This window comes from Falco naumanni, chromosome 2, assembly GCF_017639655.2.
Source record: "Falco naumanni isolate bFalNau1 chromosome 2, bFalNau1.pat, whole genome shotgun sequence".
NCBI lineage: Eukaryota > Metazoa > Chordata > Aves > Falconiformes > Falconidae > Falco > Falco naumanni.
Window position 1 is genome coordinate 17,880,230 of NC_054055.1, and position 17,808 is coordinate 17,898,037.

At 36.2% G+C, this 17,808-nt stretch overlaps 1 protein-coding gene across 2 annotated transcripts in view; it reads right to left on the reverse strand.

The window, feature by feature from the left end:
* TNFRSF19 (TNF receptor superfamily member 19) overlaps window positions 1–17,808 on the reverse strand; it is a 60,372-nt gene that overhangs the window by 24,089 nt on the left and 18,475 nt on the right. For both annotated transcript variants that reach the window (XM_040584299.1, XM_040584300.1), the window contains 2 exons: window positions 13,496–13,674; window positions 10,342–10,427 (listed from right to left, as the gene is read on the reverse strand). In XM_040584299.1, the coding sequence (XP_040440233.1) occupies window positions 10,342–10,427; window positions 13,496–13,674 (265 nt within the window). The remainder of the gene's footprint in view (window positions 1–10,341; window positions 10,428–13,495; window positions 13,675–17,808) is intronic.

Genomic DNA, 17,808 nt, shown 5'->3' on the forward strand with positions numbered 1-17,808 from the left:
CTTAATTGACATGTTAAAATAAGTATTCTGCCTCCTCTGCCTCCTTATTTATCACTTACTAGCACTTTTATTAGTATTTTCCATAAAACATACGCAACATATATGACTGCCCTCGAACCAAAGGAAAATGTATTATTTTCAGACCCACCTAAAACCCCCTAATTTTTACTTTTGCAAGACAAAGTCAGGTTACAATATTGTTTATTTACTGGAAGATGGATGGTTTTCACTGTTGGTGCATCAGTTTGGACTTCCTTCTTCCACTAAGTGCCACCTCAATCAGAAAAATTATGCATTCAAAAACCTCTTCACTGTGGAACTTTCTATCTACATGTTGATCCAGAAAAAAGTTTCACAATCCATCTCACACAGCCTTTATTATGGCAACGTGTGTGAAATCAATCTAACAAGCCATGTTTTGCCTACAGAAAAATCACACACTATAATTACCATATGTAATAAAAGAAAAGGTTTAACAATTTCCTTGAAAAACGACACAGAGAAAAGGGGGATTCAAAGCACATCCTTCTGTACAGCCTCCAGAAAAAAAACATACTAGTAAGAAATACGCATTCAATCCAAGTTTTGTTTGACTTTGCTCTGCTACTGTAAAGTCTATGTTACTGAACCATCACTTGGTCTTGCATACGCCACAGAAATATGTATTTGTATCTCAAGAACATTTTGTGTTTTTACAGCTGCTCAGAAAATATTTTCATTACAGAAGTACAACTACAATTACAATCAAGGAAAGAAACAAAAACAACACTTTTCTGAATGAAAAGGTACAAAACCCATACCAGTTAAAACAGCAGAAATGTTTTTCAATGATTCTTTTGTGCAGATTCATTTCCTGATGCAGAGGATTACTCATTATAGTGCATAAACCAGTGCATTAAACTTTTTTGGTTCAATAAATCTTATTTTAGAATGTATTCCTGATGCTCCACATGAATTTACAACTACAAAGTTTCATCCCATTACTCATAAACCATTTTCTGGAAAACTATGGCATACTTTCCTTCCTGTTGATGATACTTTTTACTGGGGGTTGCGGGGTGGAGACAGAGGTAAACTTTTTGTCTGTTTAAGTTTTTCTTCCTTTTTTTTGGTATGCATTGATTTTTGCTAAATTTTGCAAAGCCTTCAGAGAACTACACTCAACTTTTTACAGTTCCATTGGATGTTACCAGCAGACCTCCTCTAGGATGTGCAGGTCAGTCTCAATGCATCTACTAATACAAAGGTAGTGAGAAGCAAAAGAGAGGACTGGCCATTATTTGGGATTAAAGAACAGAGTAATTGAAATAGAAGGCCTGACCCAGTCACCTGTACTTCACACAAACACATACAGCAGGAAGTAGGGAGGAAAGTTTGGTTGAATAAACAGGTAATAATTTAAATGAAAAATCACTAATTTACAGCTTAAGCTTTACTTCAAAAATACAACTCAAATTCTTCAGTATTTAAACAAATTTTATTCAGTAAAAGAATAGTCTTACTGGTATATTTTCAGTAGCGTATCCAAACAGCAAAGACAGCAGATAAGCGTTTCCTCTCTTTTTGAAACACTTGGGTATTAAATTGAAATTTATTATTTAACTGTCACTGTGATTGCAGTCAGAATGAGATAATTATGAACAATGTAATTATCTTAAGAAGATACCTTAGAACGATTGAGCTGTATTCAGGCTTATTTGATAAGGCATGAAACTAGGATCACAAATAGGCACAGGTCCCGCAGCGCTGAACAGCTGGGCACACAGCTGCTCAGTGTCGCAAAAGTTATGGGATGACCACTGAAAAGTACATAGAACTTCACAAGTGCCTCCTTAAATTCTAATCCCATTACCTATTGGATCAACTGCTGACATAGAATGGGGTTTGTATTCTCCAATTCGGCACCTATTGCAAGCATCCTGCCCAGTCCATGCGTAGGCATTTCCTTCCACAGCAGTCAGGGGAAAGCAAGTGAACCCCAATCCTTTTTGCCTCATCTAAAGCTGCAACGTGTCCATGCCACCTGGACCCACATCAGTGGAACACTCATGGAGACCACTGTCTATGAATGGTTGTAGGTGCCTTAGGTTTTGAAGTGTTTGCACAATTAGGCAGCTGTCAAGCAGGCCAGTTGTGATGCAATTTTAGAGTTAGGATTCTGGGCCTATTCAGATATTTAAGCCTTAAGGACTTCTAAATACTTGACAAGGCTAATGCTGCCTATAGTATGCGTATTTCTAAAGCATTCTCTACTAGACAAGTTTTCTAGTTTGTAGTTTGAACTGAGCTACTTGACACAGACCCTGTATTGGGTCTGGCTGAGCCCTGTAGCAGCCCTCATAGCACTGTGCTTGTATTAGTAGCTATGAAGGTGGTGATAACACACCAGGGTTTTGTCTACTGCTGACCCTCCAACCTTCCAGCCCACCAGCAGGCTTGGGGTGGGCAAGATCTTAGAAGGGGACACAGCCAGGAGAGCTGACCCAAAGTGACCAAAGGGATATTCCATACCATATGATGTCTGCTCAGGTATAAAAGCTAAGAGAAAGAAGGAAGAAGGGAGGGCATTCTTATTCATGATATCTGTCTTCTGGAGTGACCGCTACATGTACAGAAGCCCTGCTTCCTCAGAAGTGGCTGAACATCACCTGCTGATGGGAAGTAACGAATAACATATGTTGTTTTCCTTCATTTTTGTGTGTGCAACTTTTTCTGTTGCTTATTAAACTGCCATTATCTTGGCCCACAAGGGTTTTTTTCCATCTTATTTCCACCCACCACCACCCCATACTGCTGAGGAGGCAAGTGAGAGCAGCTTGGTGGGCACTCAGCATCCAGCCAAGGTCAACCCACCACACACTTTATGAAAAAAAAAAAAAAAAAAAAAAAAAAAAAAAAAAAAAAAAAGCTTAACTGTGCAAAGAAACCTTAAAGTTAAATTTGAGGTAGCAGGCACAGAGTAAGTGACCCTGCTCCCTGTCGTTGTAAGAGCTTCAATCACCAGAAAGTTTCAAATGCTCATTAGGATTAGTAAAGTTGTTTAGGTTACTATCCTTTTAATATAGACCCAAATGATAAATCTTTCATAACAAAGCAGACATGCTATACTGAGTGCTTCTGTTCTGCAGAAGTTGCTATTAAATGAATCAATTCACTAGAACAGCCCTTGCCTACTATTTTGCAGCACAAAGCTATATTACACATGATTAAAAATCTTTATGATAAAACAAATTTTTCTCTGGAAAAAGTACACTGCATAGAACAAAATATTTAAAGATAGTGCAAAAAAGCAGACGAAAGTCTAACAGTTTAGACTGACTGGAAGCCCCGAGAGCTTTGACTTCCCAATTTTGATTCCTTGGTAAAGTGGCTAGCTACTTTTCTAGCTAGTTTCTGTTGGGTTTGGGAGTAGCACTTCCTTGCAATGTTATTTCAACATTTTTATGTTAAATTTTCTTCTATGGAATAATGTAGGGGGGTGTGTGTGGGGGGGGGTTTCTCCCTCCCCCATTGTGTTTTGGCACACTCCACATCTCCTTCTGTGGAAGAAGAGGAATAGAAGGGATAATGGATGGAAATGAGGGACACACTTTGAGTAGTTCTGTCTACTAACTCTAATACGTATTTAGTGATAACAAGCTACATAATGAAGTAATTCTATAGATACAGGTGCACAGAAATGACAGGTACAGAGAACAGGTGTTAGTGAAAGTAAGTTGGGAATGAGTATGCAAAAATAGGCTATTCTCTGAGCTAGGCAAGAACGTTTTGGAACACAATTAAACTATGCAATGAATTTATATTTCCTCTCCATTAAGTAACGTTTCAGAACTGTTATAACTAATTTCAGTGGCAACATCTCTGTTATTAAAAGCAAGAAAAATCTGCCCCCTCTTCATTTGCAACTTTTTGTTTTAGGAGGGGAGCCCTGCATGTAAAGTCAGAACAGGAAGAAAAAGAGCTGTCTGGCTCCAAGTCATACGTGACTCTTCTCCCAGTGGGTCAGAAGCATCACAATTACCAACAACAAGGAATAGAAAACATAAATGTTTTCTAGGTTAACTGTCTTTGATGTATGATGAGCGAAAGAAATGAAATTGTAGTAAAACTTTGTAAGACATGAATAGCAATTCTCATCTCTCTGAAACACCTAGTCAAATTTGTTTCAGACTTCCTGAAGATAAGTTACTCTACCATCAGGTCACATATGGAAAATATCAGACTGACTTACTACATTTTTACAAAATTGTGCATTTCAGTTATGAGATAATGGAAAGCTAATGTGTCTGTAATAAAAAATAGTACTGACATTTATAAGCTAGTGATGTTATTAGCTGTACTTAGATTAGCATCAATGCTTATAACTTTTGTGAAAGGTTTATACAATATTCCAGCTGCTTTCTATCAGTGTACAACATGAGAAAGAGAATTATGAGAGATGCTGTTAGGTAACCCCAAATAAGAAAAAAATACTGAAATAAGGTGGACATGTATGTTGGAATGGAACCAAATAATTAAGAATGATTTCACTTGTTACACACTTTCAGCTGCCAGTTGCCTCATATGCACATAAGCAGACTAATTTCAAAGGCTGCTTTGCATTAGTAATACGAAGTTTACTGTATAAAGCTACCAAAACAATATTACAGAAAAACTTAATAACTGGAAAAACATCATCTGGTGTCTGACAGCTTTCAAATCACAAAATTCTGTAAACAGAAGAAAGTGATACAAGTAAATTGAAATTCTGCTATGTAAACAGAGGAACTAACAAGGAATTAAACGTCACCCAAAAATTACTCTCAAGTTAAAATGCTTATTTATGTTTAATGAAGTAACGTAAGAAACTCCAGCAAAGCTGAGACAGTGGGAATTTTTCTCTGTGTTTTACAGAACACACATATAGCCAGCAGGCTTCCAGCCCCGCTTACAGTTCATCGTGTACTCTGTCACCCTACAAATACCTCCTCCAGCCTGTGATTTCTAGCTTTTTATCCTCTTTGTTCTGAAGTGTAGTCCTTACATACCCTATACTCACTATAATCACATGAATGTTTGCTAAATCACAGATCCTAATCTTGTAAATGTAAAGAAGTAGATTTGTACCAAATCTTACTTTTCCTATACTAGCTACTTTTAACACCAGGAAGAAGGAAATACTACCAGACTTCACCCCTTACCAGCACCTTCCATTACTGTAACAACATACCTTGTAGATATCAAGAGTGAAACTCAGCTGCAGTTTAGGACACTTACGTTTACTTCTCAGAAAAACAATTCCGCAAACATACAGAAGCACACTAAGAAAAAAAAAAAAATATCTACAGGAGAAAACTGTAAAGGGAGCTTTGCAATCAGTCTTAGCGGAGGTCATCAAAATGTTGTAGAAGTTCCTTAAAGAAACAAAATTTAAAGCAGGCATGATACAGACGCCTCACATGGAAATGTAATGTTTTCACTATGCTCTGTGATATCTATTTAATCTCAATAAGACGTAATCTTTACTTTAATTCCTCATCTTAGTAAAAACTGCTTATTTTCTAGTTCAAGATATTTTTTGCATTTGAAACTACAATCACTGAAACCAGTATCTCGAAATACAGATCAGGGAAAAAAAAGTAGCAATTTCAGATCCAAGTGCAGTTTTATGTCAAATACACATGATGGTAAAATCAAACTGTAGATACTTCCACTTCTGTGACTTCATCAACAAAACATTTCTGCTTCATTGAAGCAAAGAACGCATTTATTTCCTGAAACTTGTAGAGGCTAGTTTCCCAAGCCCCACACAGAATGATAGCCCGCCCCCATCCTGTCCCACCCCAGCTTCCCATGCTCCTTGCTTTATGTCATGAAGACAAGCAGTAGTAGTCCTGGAGAAGGAAAAGTAAGTTTGGCTGGACATACTGTGCAATATTTTACTGTGTAAAAGGTTATTTAAAAAAAATTATAGTGCAGCTAATTACAAAAATAAAGAAGGACAAGGCTGTTCCTTTGGTGGTAGTTTGGCTGTAAAATGCTCTTGGCAGCTAGGTGTTCATTTCCTCTCTTTCTTGACTCTCACAATTTATTCCAAAGTAACTGTTCATACAGTCCAATTCCGGACTGAATTTGCACGTAACAGTGGAACACTGCTGACTGTAGATTGATCCAGAAAGGAACAGTAAAGCGGAAGTACTAGGAGCTATTTTTTTTCAATATAACTTGAAAAAGTTCAAGGTCGCAGGTTCTTCTGCTTAGTAGAAAGACTGTCCAGAGGCTAAAGGATTCTGGTGACTCTAATGCTGTTCTGTATTTTGAATTTAATAATACAGCAGGAAACACTGGTTAGGAAGAGCCAACAAAGTCAAGCTGATAAAATAATTCTCTTGCCTCATTTTTAATCTGTCATTTCCTTATCTTCAAAAGGAGATAAGGAATATGGTTTGTAATGTTTTTTGTTTATTTGCTAAGGCAGATGAGCTGAAAAAAGAATGCTTGCTCAAAGAAAGCAATGGTATCTGGAAAAATCTTCTGCTCCTTATCCCAGCCTTTCCCACGTCTCTCCTTCACTTGTGCCACCACATGTGTTTTGGGGTTAACAAACTCGTTAGATTTAAAAACAATTTTAAGAAGGGCGTTACTTTAAATCTTTTTGTATCATGGATAGATTTCACAATCTAGCTTACTGAACAGTTTCATTAACAGTTTAAGCATAACCATTGGGACAGCACAACACTGTCCTGAACAGAGGAGAGTGAACTCGGCAAGCCTAAATTGGTGCTGAGAAAAAAGCATCATTGAATTGTATGTACATCACTGTTTCTCTGCTGGACAGATACCAGTCTGCTACGTTCCATTGCAGAAACTACATCTTTGATTGATTGGATTTTCACTCTGGTTCCCTGTTCAAAAGAGTCCTTTTCTGTCGTTCAGTTGAGAAAAAAAAACAGTCTTCAAGTGAGAAAAATGTCTTCACTTTACAAAGTGAACATAAAGAGTAATTTTAAAACCATGCTTTTATTTCTAATCTAATGTTTAGATGCTGACCCTATATATATGATTGGTATTTACAGTTTATTTACCTGAACTAAGCAAATTGAAATATAACTGTATCATTGTGTGTTTAATTTTTTGACATCCTAAGAACACACATAAGTCATTGTGTCCCCTTTAAAGTTTACACAAAGGTGATAGCAATTCTCCTGGCCTCTAATACTCTCTTTACTTGTTCATTATAGAATCCTTTCAACTTTGCCTCTAGCAATTCACAAACTCATTTCTTCATGAGTAAATATTTAAACCAGATCTGTTTTAAAATGTCTACAGAAAGAAAGAAGATAAAAGCAAGTATTTAGATTTATAGCTAACCGGGTAATAATCAACTGCTACTAGTGCTGAAAGAACTTGATCCATGTCTCAGCATTAACATGAGCCTTTAGTCCAGGTAGGGGGCTGTGAGCCTTTGTTCCCTTATGGTAATATTCTTAAGCAAACAAAAGATTGCCACACACTTCACAGGACAATTCATTCATTGAAACAGGACATTTAAACTTTTCCTTTTCATCTGTAATATAAGAGTTAGCTGCACTAATATTTGACTTTCTGTTTCACAGTGGAAAGAAAGGAGGATAAAAAAAGGCAGAGAGTTAGAACTCAGCTCTCTATCATTGAGAACCTGCCCCATACACCTAATGGTCTGTCTCCATTTAACTGCAAGTAATGCAGTCTTAAACATCTTAACTATCAAAATGCATTCATTGCTGAAATAAAGAGCAAACGTTTTCAGCATTAGGTGGAAAAAGCTTGCTTTCACACACCGTTATTTACACTTCTTTGTAGAATCATGGGTTTTTGCCTTGGTCTTAAAACTGAGATATTTCCACCTACTTGACAATAAGTAAAACTCAAACAGATTTAAGTTAATTGACCTACTATTGTAGGACTAACTTCCTAGGCTGCTCTGAGGAAGGCAAGTACTCTCCCCTAAACTGAAACAGCTTGTTTTTGAGACCTGAAGAACCAATATACAAAAGCTCCCTGAAAACCACACTGACATACAGTAAAGGTACTTCATGGCAGCAGTTCCATTGTTTAAGATATTAATGGTCAGTTAGCATGTAAATAAAGAAAATTTTAATGATTTTGAACTTTTTATTATTGCTGCTGTAAAAGCTGGAAATACTTGCCAATTCTCACAACCTTGCCACCAGAAATATGAAAACCAAGCAACTGTTAACACTTCTGTAATTTAGTCAAAGTGTTTGTCACTGCCATGAGTTTAGGGAACAAAAAAAAGTCTCTGAGCTGGTTTTACTGTTGCAGCTTGTGCAAGAGAAAATGCTCTTCTCCATAGGGTTGTCGGTTGTCCACTTAAAATCAGCAGCAGCTTCCTAATTGTTCAATTTAGGATCCAAGCTTAGACTCAATTACAAGAACCGAATCACTACAAACTAAACAATTCTTAGTTATTTCAGAAGATTTGGTAACCATTCTTTCACCATCTTTTAAAAATCAAAATTTGTGACTTTGGAAAAGAAGAAGGTATATGAGTTACTAGTTACAGTCAAAGCAGAAAGATAAGGGAGGTAGTTTCTTCCTCCCCATCTTTGACTCAGCCAGAGAGCAGAATTCACATTTGGATAGCATGCTTTCTTAGAAGCGAACAAAGAGGAAAAGAGGAAAAAAATGCCTAAAATGACTTTATGAGTAAAAAGATCCTGGATCAGAATCATACTGTTGCACTTTGGATTTCACTACCTTTTTTTGTAGATAAAAAGTGTAAAAACAAATGAAGGGGTTAACACTTAACCTGAACAATTGGGGGGATTAAAACAAATGTACATATGAAATTGCCTGTTTTGGCTCAAACTCTGTCTAGAAATACCTTCTGCAACTCATTGAATCTGAAGTTATTTGCTCCAGTAAACCAAGATCAGCATTTTATTCTTGGCATCAAACCCCATAGTGTTTGCTATCAAGAACATACTCTAAGATCTTAGAAGATGCTATGTTGCCTACACTACAAAAATAGTTGAATTTCCTTTCTAGCCTGATATTACTCATGGGCCAGTTACTGCTGCAAACACTGCAAATTATTTGACTTACTCGACTTATTCTTTTTATAGAATTCTGATTTACTAGTTTTCAATGTTGCAATCTTTAGTAAAAACTAAAGTATTCTGATTCAGATATATATAATGAAATTCTCTGAAACCGTAATAGACGGGAAGTCACATTTATAAAAACTTTTAATAGTAAAGATACTGTCTGAGAATCTGGTTTTGTAAGTTTAATCCCCCAAAAGCGCTAAAGCTAGAATGGAAGCAAAACAAGGAATTTTGGCTCATTTGAAAAACAACTAAGAAATATATGAAATGCTGAAAAATCCTTATTTCATCAAATTCAATACAACAGAAAACTCTTTAAATGTGTGATTTGAATGACAATAGCATATACTTGGTTATATTTTAATTTAGCACAATTAGAAAAGAAAGACTTAATAAGGACACACTGTTTATTATGAAGTAGCATGAAGCATTTCAGGAACTTCACAATTCATTCCTTCTATAAACAATTGTTTCTGTTTGCAATAGGGCAAAAGAACTCCAAAAACATAGATTCCCAGTTACAGAAAACAAACAAGTAACCCCCAAGGTTTTCCATGAGATTATGTTGAATCATTTTTATTTTTCATATTAGAAAGCAGACAGCAATAAACGCAACAAGAATAATTCACTCCTTTGTTGATGGCCTATATCCCATCAAATTTTTAATTCACTAAGTCTTGGAAGGAGTAGTAAAAAGGATTTGTTGCAAAATGAAAGAGTCTCTCTCCTTTTGAAGAGATTATAATGCTCCCATTGGTAAAACACATACTAACTTATTACTTATTTCCTTTTTAATGTATATAGTACTATAAAGACATTTATCTACATTCTCTCTCACTGTAATCTTAGTACGAAAATTTTTTAAAGGTATCAACAAACTACCCCATTTGAGTGTCAGGGAAGAATTTGTACTCAGATACCTATTAGGGTCTAGGAAGACTGCCTTTCTTTTGGCATTAACAAAACCAGAAACTAAAATTAAAATGACAACATCCAAAGTGGAGTCACCTAAACACATGGTGTGACAGGAATGTTTATCCTCAAGTAACAGGTTGTATGAATGCATTTTTAATAATTATAGTGCTGGACCTGCTGAAAGATATTAACAAAATCATTTACTAACAAGAAAGTGAGCCTTTAAAAGGATTCTTCATAGCTGTCACTGTCATATTTTTGCCAAGCTTTCAAGTTAAAACAAAAACATCATGAAGCAAGGAAGTTAATCCCACTCCAACAGGAAGAGAACACTTACAGTGAGGCTCATAGGGAGGAGGAGGATCACCACAAGGAACACACTCCATGTCTTGAAAGCCTCCAAGCTTGGTCTTCCTATAAAATCTAGGAGAGAAAGGAATGAAAAAAATCCGTTCATCAAAACCAGTTATTTTTCCTCACAAAATGAATCAAGTGTTTTAATAAAATCCTCTATAACTGCAAGCTATCAGAAAATAGAAGGAAATAGAAGAAAATAAAAGTAAACAAAAATACAGTAGGTATTAATTAATAGTACAGCAGTAAATCTAAAGTAAATTGATTAAAGTAAATTCCAGATCTGTTAGTGCAAATGCATAGTCACTATAATCTTACATTCACATAAGAAATAAAAAATTCTGGAGCTTTCAGACCAAAATCAATATCCTGTCTTCCACATAGATCACAATACACAAGACAAGTATGATGAATTTACATTATGCAAGCTTCTTTAAACATTTTAAAAATAGAAGCAAACTGATAAATCTATATAGCTCTCCTAAAAGAAACAAGATATTAAACGATAATTATTACCACTAACAGTATACAAGGGACATAAATTGGCTCATTGATGCACTTGGGGCATCACTTCCACCCCCCAAGAAAGTCTTAGTGTGCCATATGACAAAATCTTCAGAAAATAAGATTATTCTGAATGCTTTGTAGAACAGCAAAACAATAAAAATGGATTTGCAGAACTGTATTTTAACAAACCAACAATCTCTCTCTGACCCATCCTTCTCCTCCAGGAAGATCCTCACCACCAACCAAAATCACAAGGTGCATGGACTGTGAATGCAAATTAACAAACCGACCACAAGTCCCAATCTACACTACCCAATTCTCTACTTTGTTTCTATTTTCTCACTTAAATGCATACTTTAAAGATTCTAGATATAAAGCATTTCAAGGTATGAAAAACAGCTGTTGTATCCAAGGAGACATTTTATTCTAAAGATCCTTCAAGAACTTTACTATTGAGTTTACGTTTGAAGAGCTTACTGACTACAGTGACAGGCAGAAGCCTACATTCCTAAACCAGGGAACAAGAGTAGCATCAGACAAAACCCCCAAAATTCAGAGTGTTATATTTCAAATTTGTATGAGAGTATGACATCCTCTAAAGAACTTACCTACAACAGCTCCCTAATCAGTTAGGTCTGTCTGTCTTTCAACCAATCATTAGTACTAAGCTAGAATCAACAGCTGTGGTCTGTTCAAGATAAGTATGTGAATTAAGTGTTTTCTGTAGTGGTAGTAGCGCATTAAATAAAAGTTACTAACTCTACTGATGTTAAATTACTAACACTACAAATTCCATTAAAATTTTAAGACTGTAACAGCTAAAGCAAACAGCTTTTCAGCTGCTCAAGAAACTCAAGCTTTAACAGTGTGAACAGAAACAGATTATTAAGACTGAAGGGGCCACTGCGATCATTTACTCTGAACTAAATGTGTTAATATTTGTTTTTAGCTGACATGCTCACTGTAGTGTTTTGAAGCTGAATAAAAGGGAATGGCATGTTGGAAACACACGCAAAACAGAAATAAGTATGATTGCTGAGAGGTAATACATTAGCTAAACCATTTGGTTTGGCTAGCTATGTCCTTCATGCACTTAGGCAGCATCTGAACTGATAGGACAGGTAGGAGTGGTGGCATGTTCTACAGTTCTGTTCCCCAAAACATCCAGACAAGATGACCTGTGACTCCCCACTAGCCATGACTCCCTCCCGACGTTTCCAGCTTTGCTGCCAGTAAAAGCAAATTGTGGAAACAGCTCTCATTTTAACACATACTCAACACATATCTAGAACACATTCTACAACAGAATACTGAGACACATTCCCACATCCCCCAGTTTAGACCCTTAATTCATGTTTTATTCTGGCTTCTTTTTTGTTCCTTTCTTGTCTTCCAAAATTTAGCTTGTTTACACCACAAGAAGAAAATCTTCTCCCTGCTGACAGCCAAAGAGCCCTACAATATGTAACGTATTAATATGCAAGAAGGGCATAAATCAATCTACCATGTGGCTGTCGGTAGTATGAAAAGTGGTTGTGAGTAATATCTAATGCCTGGGGCTGTACCCGCTTATACCACGACTTAAACTAACATTAGTTTACCAAAGCTTTACTAAGTGTTTTTAAATGACAAGACCTCACTTCTGGCTTGAGATGAATAACTGCAGAGCGTCAACAGCATTCAGGTATTTGATAGCTGGTATTCAACAAAAAGTATATAAAAATAAATAAAGTGGCTGAGATATATATATAGGAAACAAACGGATAAACTTTTAAGCATCTCTGAAATATATATCCCCAAAATACAAAGGCTGTTACAACTGCAAATCAGTTCTCATGACTTATTCCTTTCAATTAAATTATCAATCCATAGTTAAAAAAACATCAGAAATGCCTTCTAACAAATTAATGGCAGGTGTTTTTAATAGTGGAACTTGGCCACAAAGTAAAGAATAGCCTTTTAGAGATCTTAACACCTAATACTACAAACAGAGATGACTAGTAACAGATCTGGGATGACTGGACAGCAAACTAAGAACAGATCTTGATGTTTAACAGCAGTTTCACTGAGTCTCCACACTGTTATGATTTCTTCCAAAACAATTCTTTCAGATCCATTTATGATTCTTAGCCAGAACTAAGCTCTATGAATTTACCAACATGGTGAAGGAAATTCAGGAGCGTAAATCACAGCCAGTACTTTTGACCTAAAAACGTATGCGCATGAGAATTACTAGGCATTGACCTAAGGGGGGAAAGTAAGCAAATAATGCAATCAGCCTTCAAGGAAGTAACTGTGTATTTTTTCAAATGTTTAATTTTTTATAACAATGAAGTAAGTTACCAGGGACACTCAACATTTTGAGATATTTTGCTCAGGCACCATATAGACAATACTCTTATAGATCAAGTAGGTAATTATCAAACCATGTTTATAGATGAGACAATTAAGACTGCAATTCTGAAATTATGTGCTCAGATTATAAATTGTTGGCAAGGCCAAGATTAGAACCTAGGACCTTCATATGTATATAAAAGATACAAACATTTATCCAGAAAACATGGAACAAGCAAATGTTAATGCAAATTACTTTGAATCTGTTCAAGTCTCATCTTCAGAAATGGACTTACCCTGGCAAACAGTCTCCACATAGTGCATTGCTGGTGGCAGAACAGTTGGCCTTCTGAAACCGGTTAACTAATGCACAATCCAGACAAGGCTTGCACTTCTGAAAGCCCCAGTCTTCCTTGAATCTGTTTGGCCGGCATGTCATGCACTGTGCATCCTCCCCATATCCAAAGCCGCATTCCTGTAGGGATTAACAAGCAATAGCAAGCTATTCAGTCATGGAAAGCGTGAACAAGAAGAAAATGCTGGGATAAAATGAAGACCTAGTGTAATTATTACTGAGAGTAGGTCTTTCTAGAGACAAAAGCCATCCTTTCAGCAAGTTCAAATGTGTCTTCCACTGCTAATAATCTCCCTTACTTCTATAAGGAATACTTAGTCATCCACTTTATTCATGAAACCACTGTGTATTTGAATGATAAAGGGCTTCAAGGACTCCCACAGCTTCATTATTACTAGCTTATGGTAGAATTATTGAGCTGTCTGTTTTTTAATTAGGTCAGTCATGTGAAAGTGCAGAAACTGGGACAAGTGAAGTATAAAGGCACTTACTCGGTTACAAAAACAGCAAAGAACCACTTTGATATTAAGGTTCATAGCTAAGGTGAACAAAGTTAATTGCCGAAGAGAGTGCACTGATCTTCAAAGGCTTAGAATTTCTGTTACCAAATAAAACAGAGCTGGTTAATGACCATCAGCTAGGCATGGAACGTTGCTCAGCCACTAAGAATTTCAGAAACTCAATCCGCTCCAGTTCTAACAGTTCTTAAACTGTTGGAAAAGTTCAATAGCTCTGCAGATCACAGGGAGCCCTGATATTTTACTATACAAGGAGTATTGTTATGGTTGGTTATTTATCCCAAATTTAGCTGTTTAAAGAAATTATTTCCATTAATTTGCAAAAGGACACCTAATGCAACTGACAGGCTGCAAAGAGAAACGCTTCACCCAACAACATGTAATACTTTGGGGACTGAATTATATGACCTCATTATCAAGAGCTATCAATCTATTTCATTTTTATGTCACTCTATCTTAGACCTATCAAGTTACTAAGAGTTGCTATTCCCTTTTCTCATCTGAATAGCTTTTTTTTTTTTTTTGTACTTTGGAGTTAGATTTGTGCATTAGTGGCACACCACAATACAGCAAGAGGAATACAATAAATTGCTGGAAAGGACTTACTGGGAAGGGAATAGGTGGGAAAGGCACAGTCTGGGGACCTCCTTCTCCAGTATGTGGTCTCAGTGGAAGACTAAAGCATCCTCCCAGTAGAAAAACTGCAGGAAATCTTCAACTGGGGCAACTTAAGAAAGATTTCCACCACTTTCCTCCACAACTCATGCATGTTCAGCACACATGAACAGATTTGTCTAAAGTCACCCACCTAAGCAAATCTGATGCAGCATAAAAAAGCTTTGAACCTTAGAAATGCACTCAGGGTTCTCCAAGGTTTTGCACATCTATGGGACAAGCTCTGAGATTGGAGGCACTGTAAAATACATGTTGGCCAACTCAATTTGCAATGACAAAGTAACATTAAACAACTTCACATGCATTTTTAGTGGACAGTCTAAGAAATTTTCCTTTATGTTGAGAATATCTTTACTGTCCTCTGAAACAGAACAAGCACTCAAGTACACAGGAAATGAACAATTCTAAGAAAGCAACCACAGACACTAAAAAAAGTCATCTCTGTCTCTAGACCCAGGAATTTAAAAAATAGGTTTTAATTTTTGTTTTGTCTTTTAGCTGAATTGTAGTTTCTTACTACTGACTATTATTCAGATTAAGGAGCAGACAAATCATTGCAGTTAGTAACAACAACAAAAAAACCATACTAGTTTCATACACTGTACAGCACAGTCCTCCCATGAGATACTGACCCTAATAAAGCTGGTAGGCAAAAGGAGATAAAAGCACTTTTTTTGTGGATGTTGTTTTAAATTACTTCAGACACAGAACATTTTCTACCTTTTTATGTCAAACCTACCACTTTCTGCTAGGAATCAGTGCCAAAATAGTGGAGATTCTAGTAGTCCTATTTTATGTCACCTAAAAATATCTTAACTATATTCAGTTCTACACTCTATTTCATTCATGCAGCTGTAAAATTTTATAAAAAACTACATGATTACCACCAGGGACTGCAACCAGATTAACTTCTGTTAGAAGCTTTTGCTCTTCCTAAGTCTAAATAAACTTTTTCATTGAATCTCATTCCTTAACACATTCTGTCTAAACACCTACTTTTTACTTTTTCTATTAAGATCATCCAAATAGTAGTGTTATAGGATATATCATATAGCTCAGTCAAACCATGTATATTCGGATCTTTTGATAAATCACCTGGAATCAGTCCCTCCCAAGTCCTAGTAAACTTTCAAATATAAGGCTCAAATTAACTTAATTATAAGTTTCCCTTTCCAGACTACCTTTGAAGTTTCTGATCAAAAACAAGCAACCACCAGGAAATAAAGTTAGAATTAAATGCCTTCAACTCACTGTCCCAAACTACCAAAGCTCCAGTAAATTGTTTCTAGCTCTATCAGATCTGCTTTGCTGTAGTTGGATGCATGGACATATCTTACTGGTCCTTTGTAATGTGGAATGGTTTACTTTAAAGCTATAAAAAAGGTGGATGCAATATAAAGAGATCTTCTGCCCAAGGAATTTACAGTCTCTAGTCTGTTCAAAGATGGCTTCTAAGTCCTTGCCAGGAATTCCACAGATATAATCCATAACAACTACAACTTCATGTATGTGCTTTTTATGTTCACGTAGTAGTTGTGGTAGTTAACTGCCTGGCAGGTGCAAATAAATATTTAAGCTTGTAAACCAGGCAGAACTTCAAACAGATGTGTACTCATAATTAACCACATTCCCAAAACTGAAGTATATGATTTAGATTATGGATTCAAACCCTTTGATATCTTGGACATTATAATTTAGCAGGCCAAAGATATAAACAATCGACTGTTCATCTTTTATCAGTACATGTGCAAAACTGATGTGCACCAGTTTTCTCAGTGCTCTATTTACAAAGCTGTCAAGTTATACAGCTGATGAAACCTGAATAGTTCCCAACTTCCCTCACCCTTTCCATCCTCCCACTCGGATTTTTAAGAGGGGGTTCATCTCCTGTGGCAGTTCACCTCAGGACTGCAGAAAAGAAAAATAAAACTTGTAAACTCAAATAGCTAGATTTCAAAAAAAGTTTTTTATTTTTGTGTCAGGGCGGGAAAATAAAAGCATTTAAATATACACTATAGTTGGTTCTCCTATTATGAAGTGTACTATGAAGAAAACTTGGCCCACTCTTCCCTTTCCACTTCCCCTTTTCAATGCTACCTACCATCAATGGTACCAGGTAACATTAATGAAAAATTTCCCTCTCAAATGATACACAGCACAAGTCATGAAAACCCAAACGCTAATTTAGAAAAGTGCATTGAAATTAATTTTTAAGAAATCCTCAAAATTCACCTAGGAATCTGTAGCAAACTAGTTAAACTCATAACTTAGTTTCAAGCTAAAAATATTAAAAACATATAGTAACAGACACCTCTTAAAAGTACTACCTTGGCAGCGCCAACATTTTCTTTGCGTATACTATACAAACATGGATTCAGACAGAATGACCAAAAGTATAGCAGACTATAAAGGGTCATGGAATTAAGTGGTATGGGTTTTCCCTAAAAGTTGAATGCAAGGCAGAACAGTAAATTAGGGTTAAAACATTCTTTCAATTAAAATAACCTCAAATTTCATTTAAAAAATGCTTTCAGGCATTATTAAGATCATAATCTGCAAGCACATTTTAGAATTTCTTTCTTCTTTTACTGATTATCCACAACCTACATAAGTCCCTAGACAGTACAGCACAGAGATGTTCCACTTAGGCTATGATGATTACAAGAATATTTGGGTATTCTCAAGAAAAAAAAATAAAATCTTCCAGCCATTAAGACACTTTTAATCTGTGTCAGGTCATGTAACAGGTTGCAGCACTACACTGGTGCTGGGAAATGGAGTTTTTAGTAGTAACTTTTAATATAGCAGCGTTAAACAGCACAGAGTCTGAGCCTCCAAAAATACCTGAGGCTGCGGATCAGCTTCACCTAGAATCCAATAATCAGCCAGATCTATCAGCAGAACTTTTTGAGCAGGACAGGCTGCAAGTGTGCTGTAAACATGTCAGATTTAGCTGCTACGGCAAAGTGCAAAGTTAGTGTCAGAGTAAGTTTCATTCTTACTGAGTGAGATTTGACATGCCTACATGCAGCTGCTCCAGCCTCCACCAGACCGACCCACA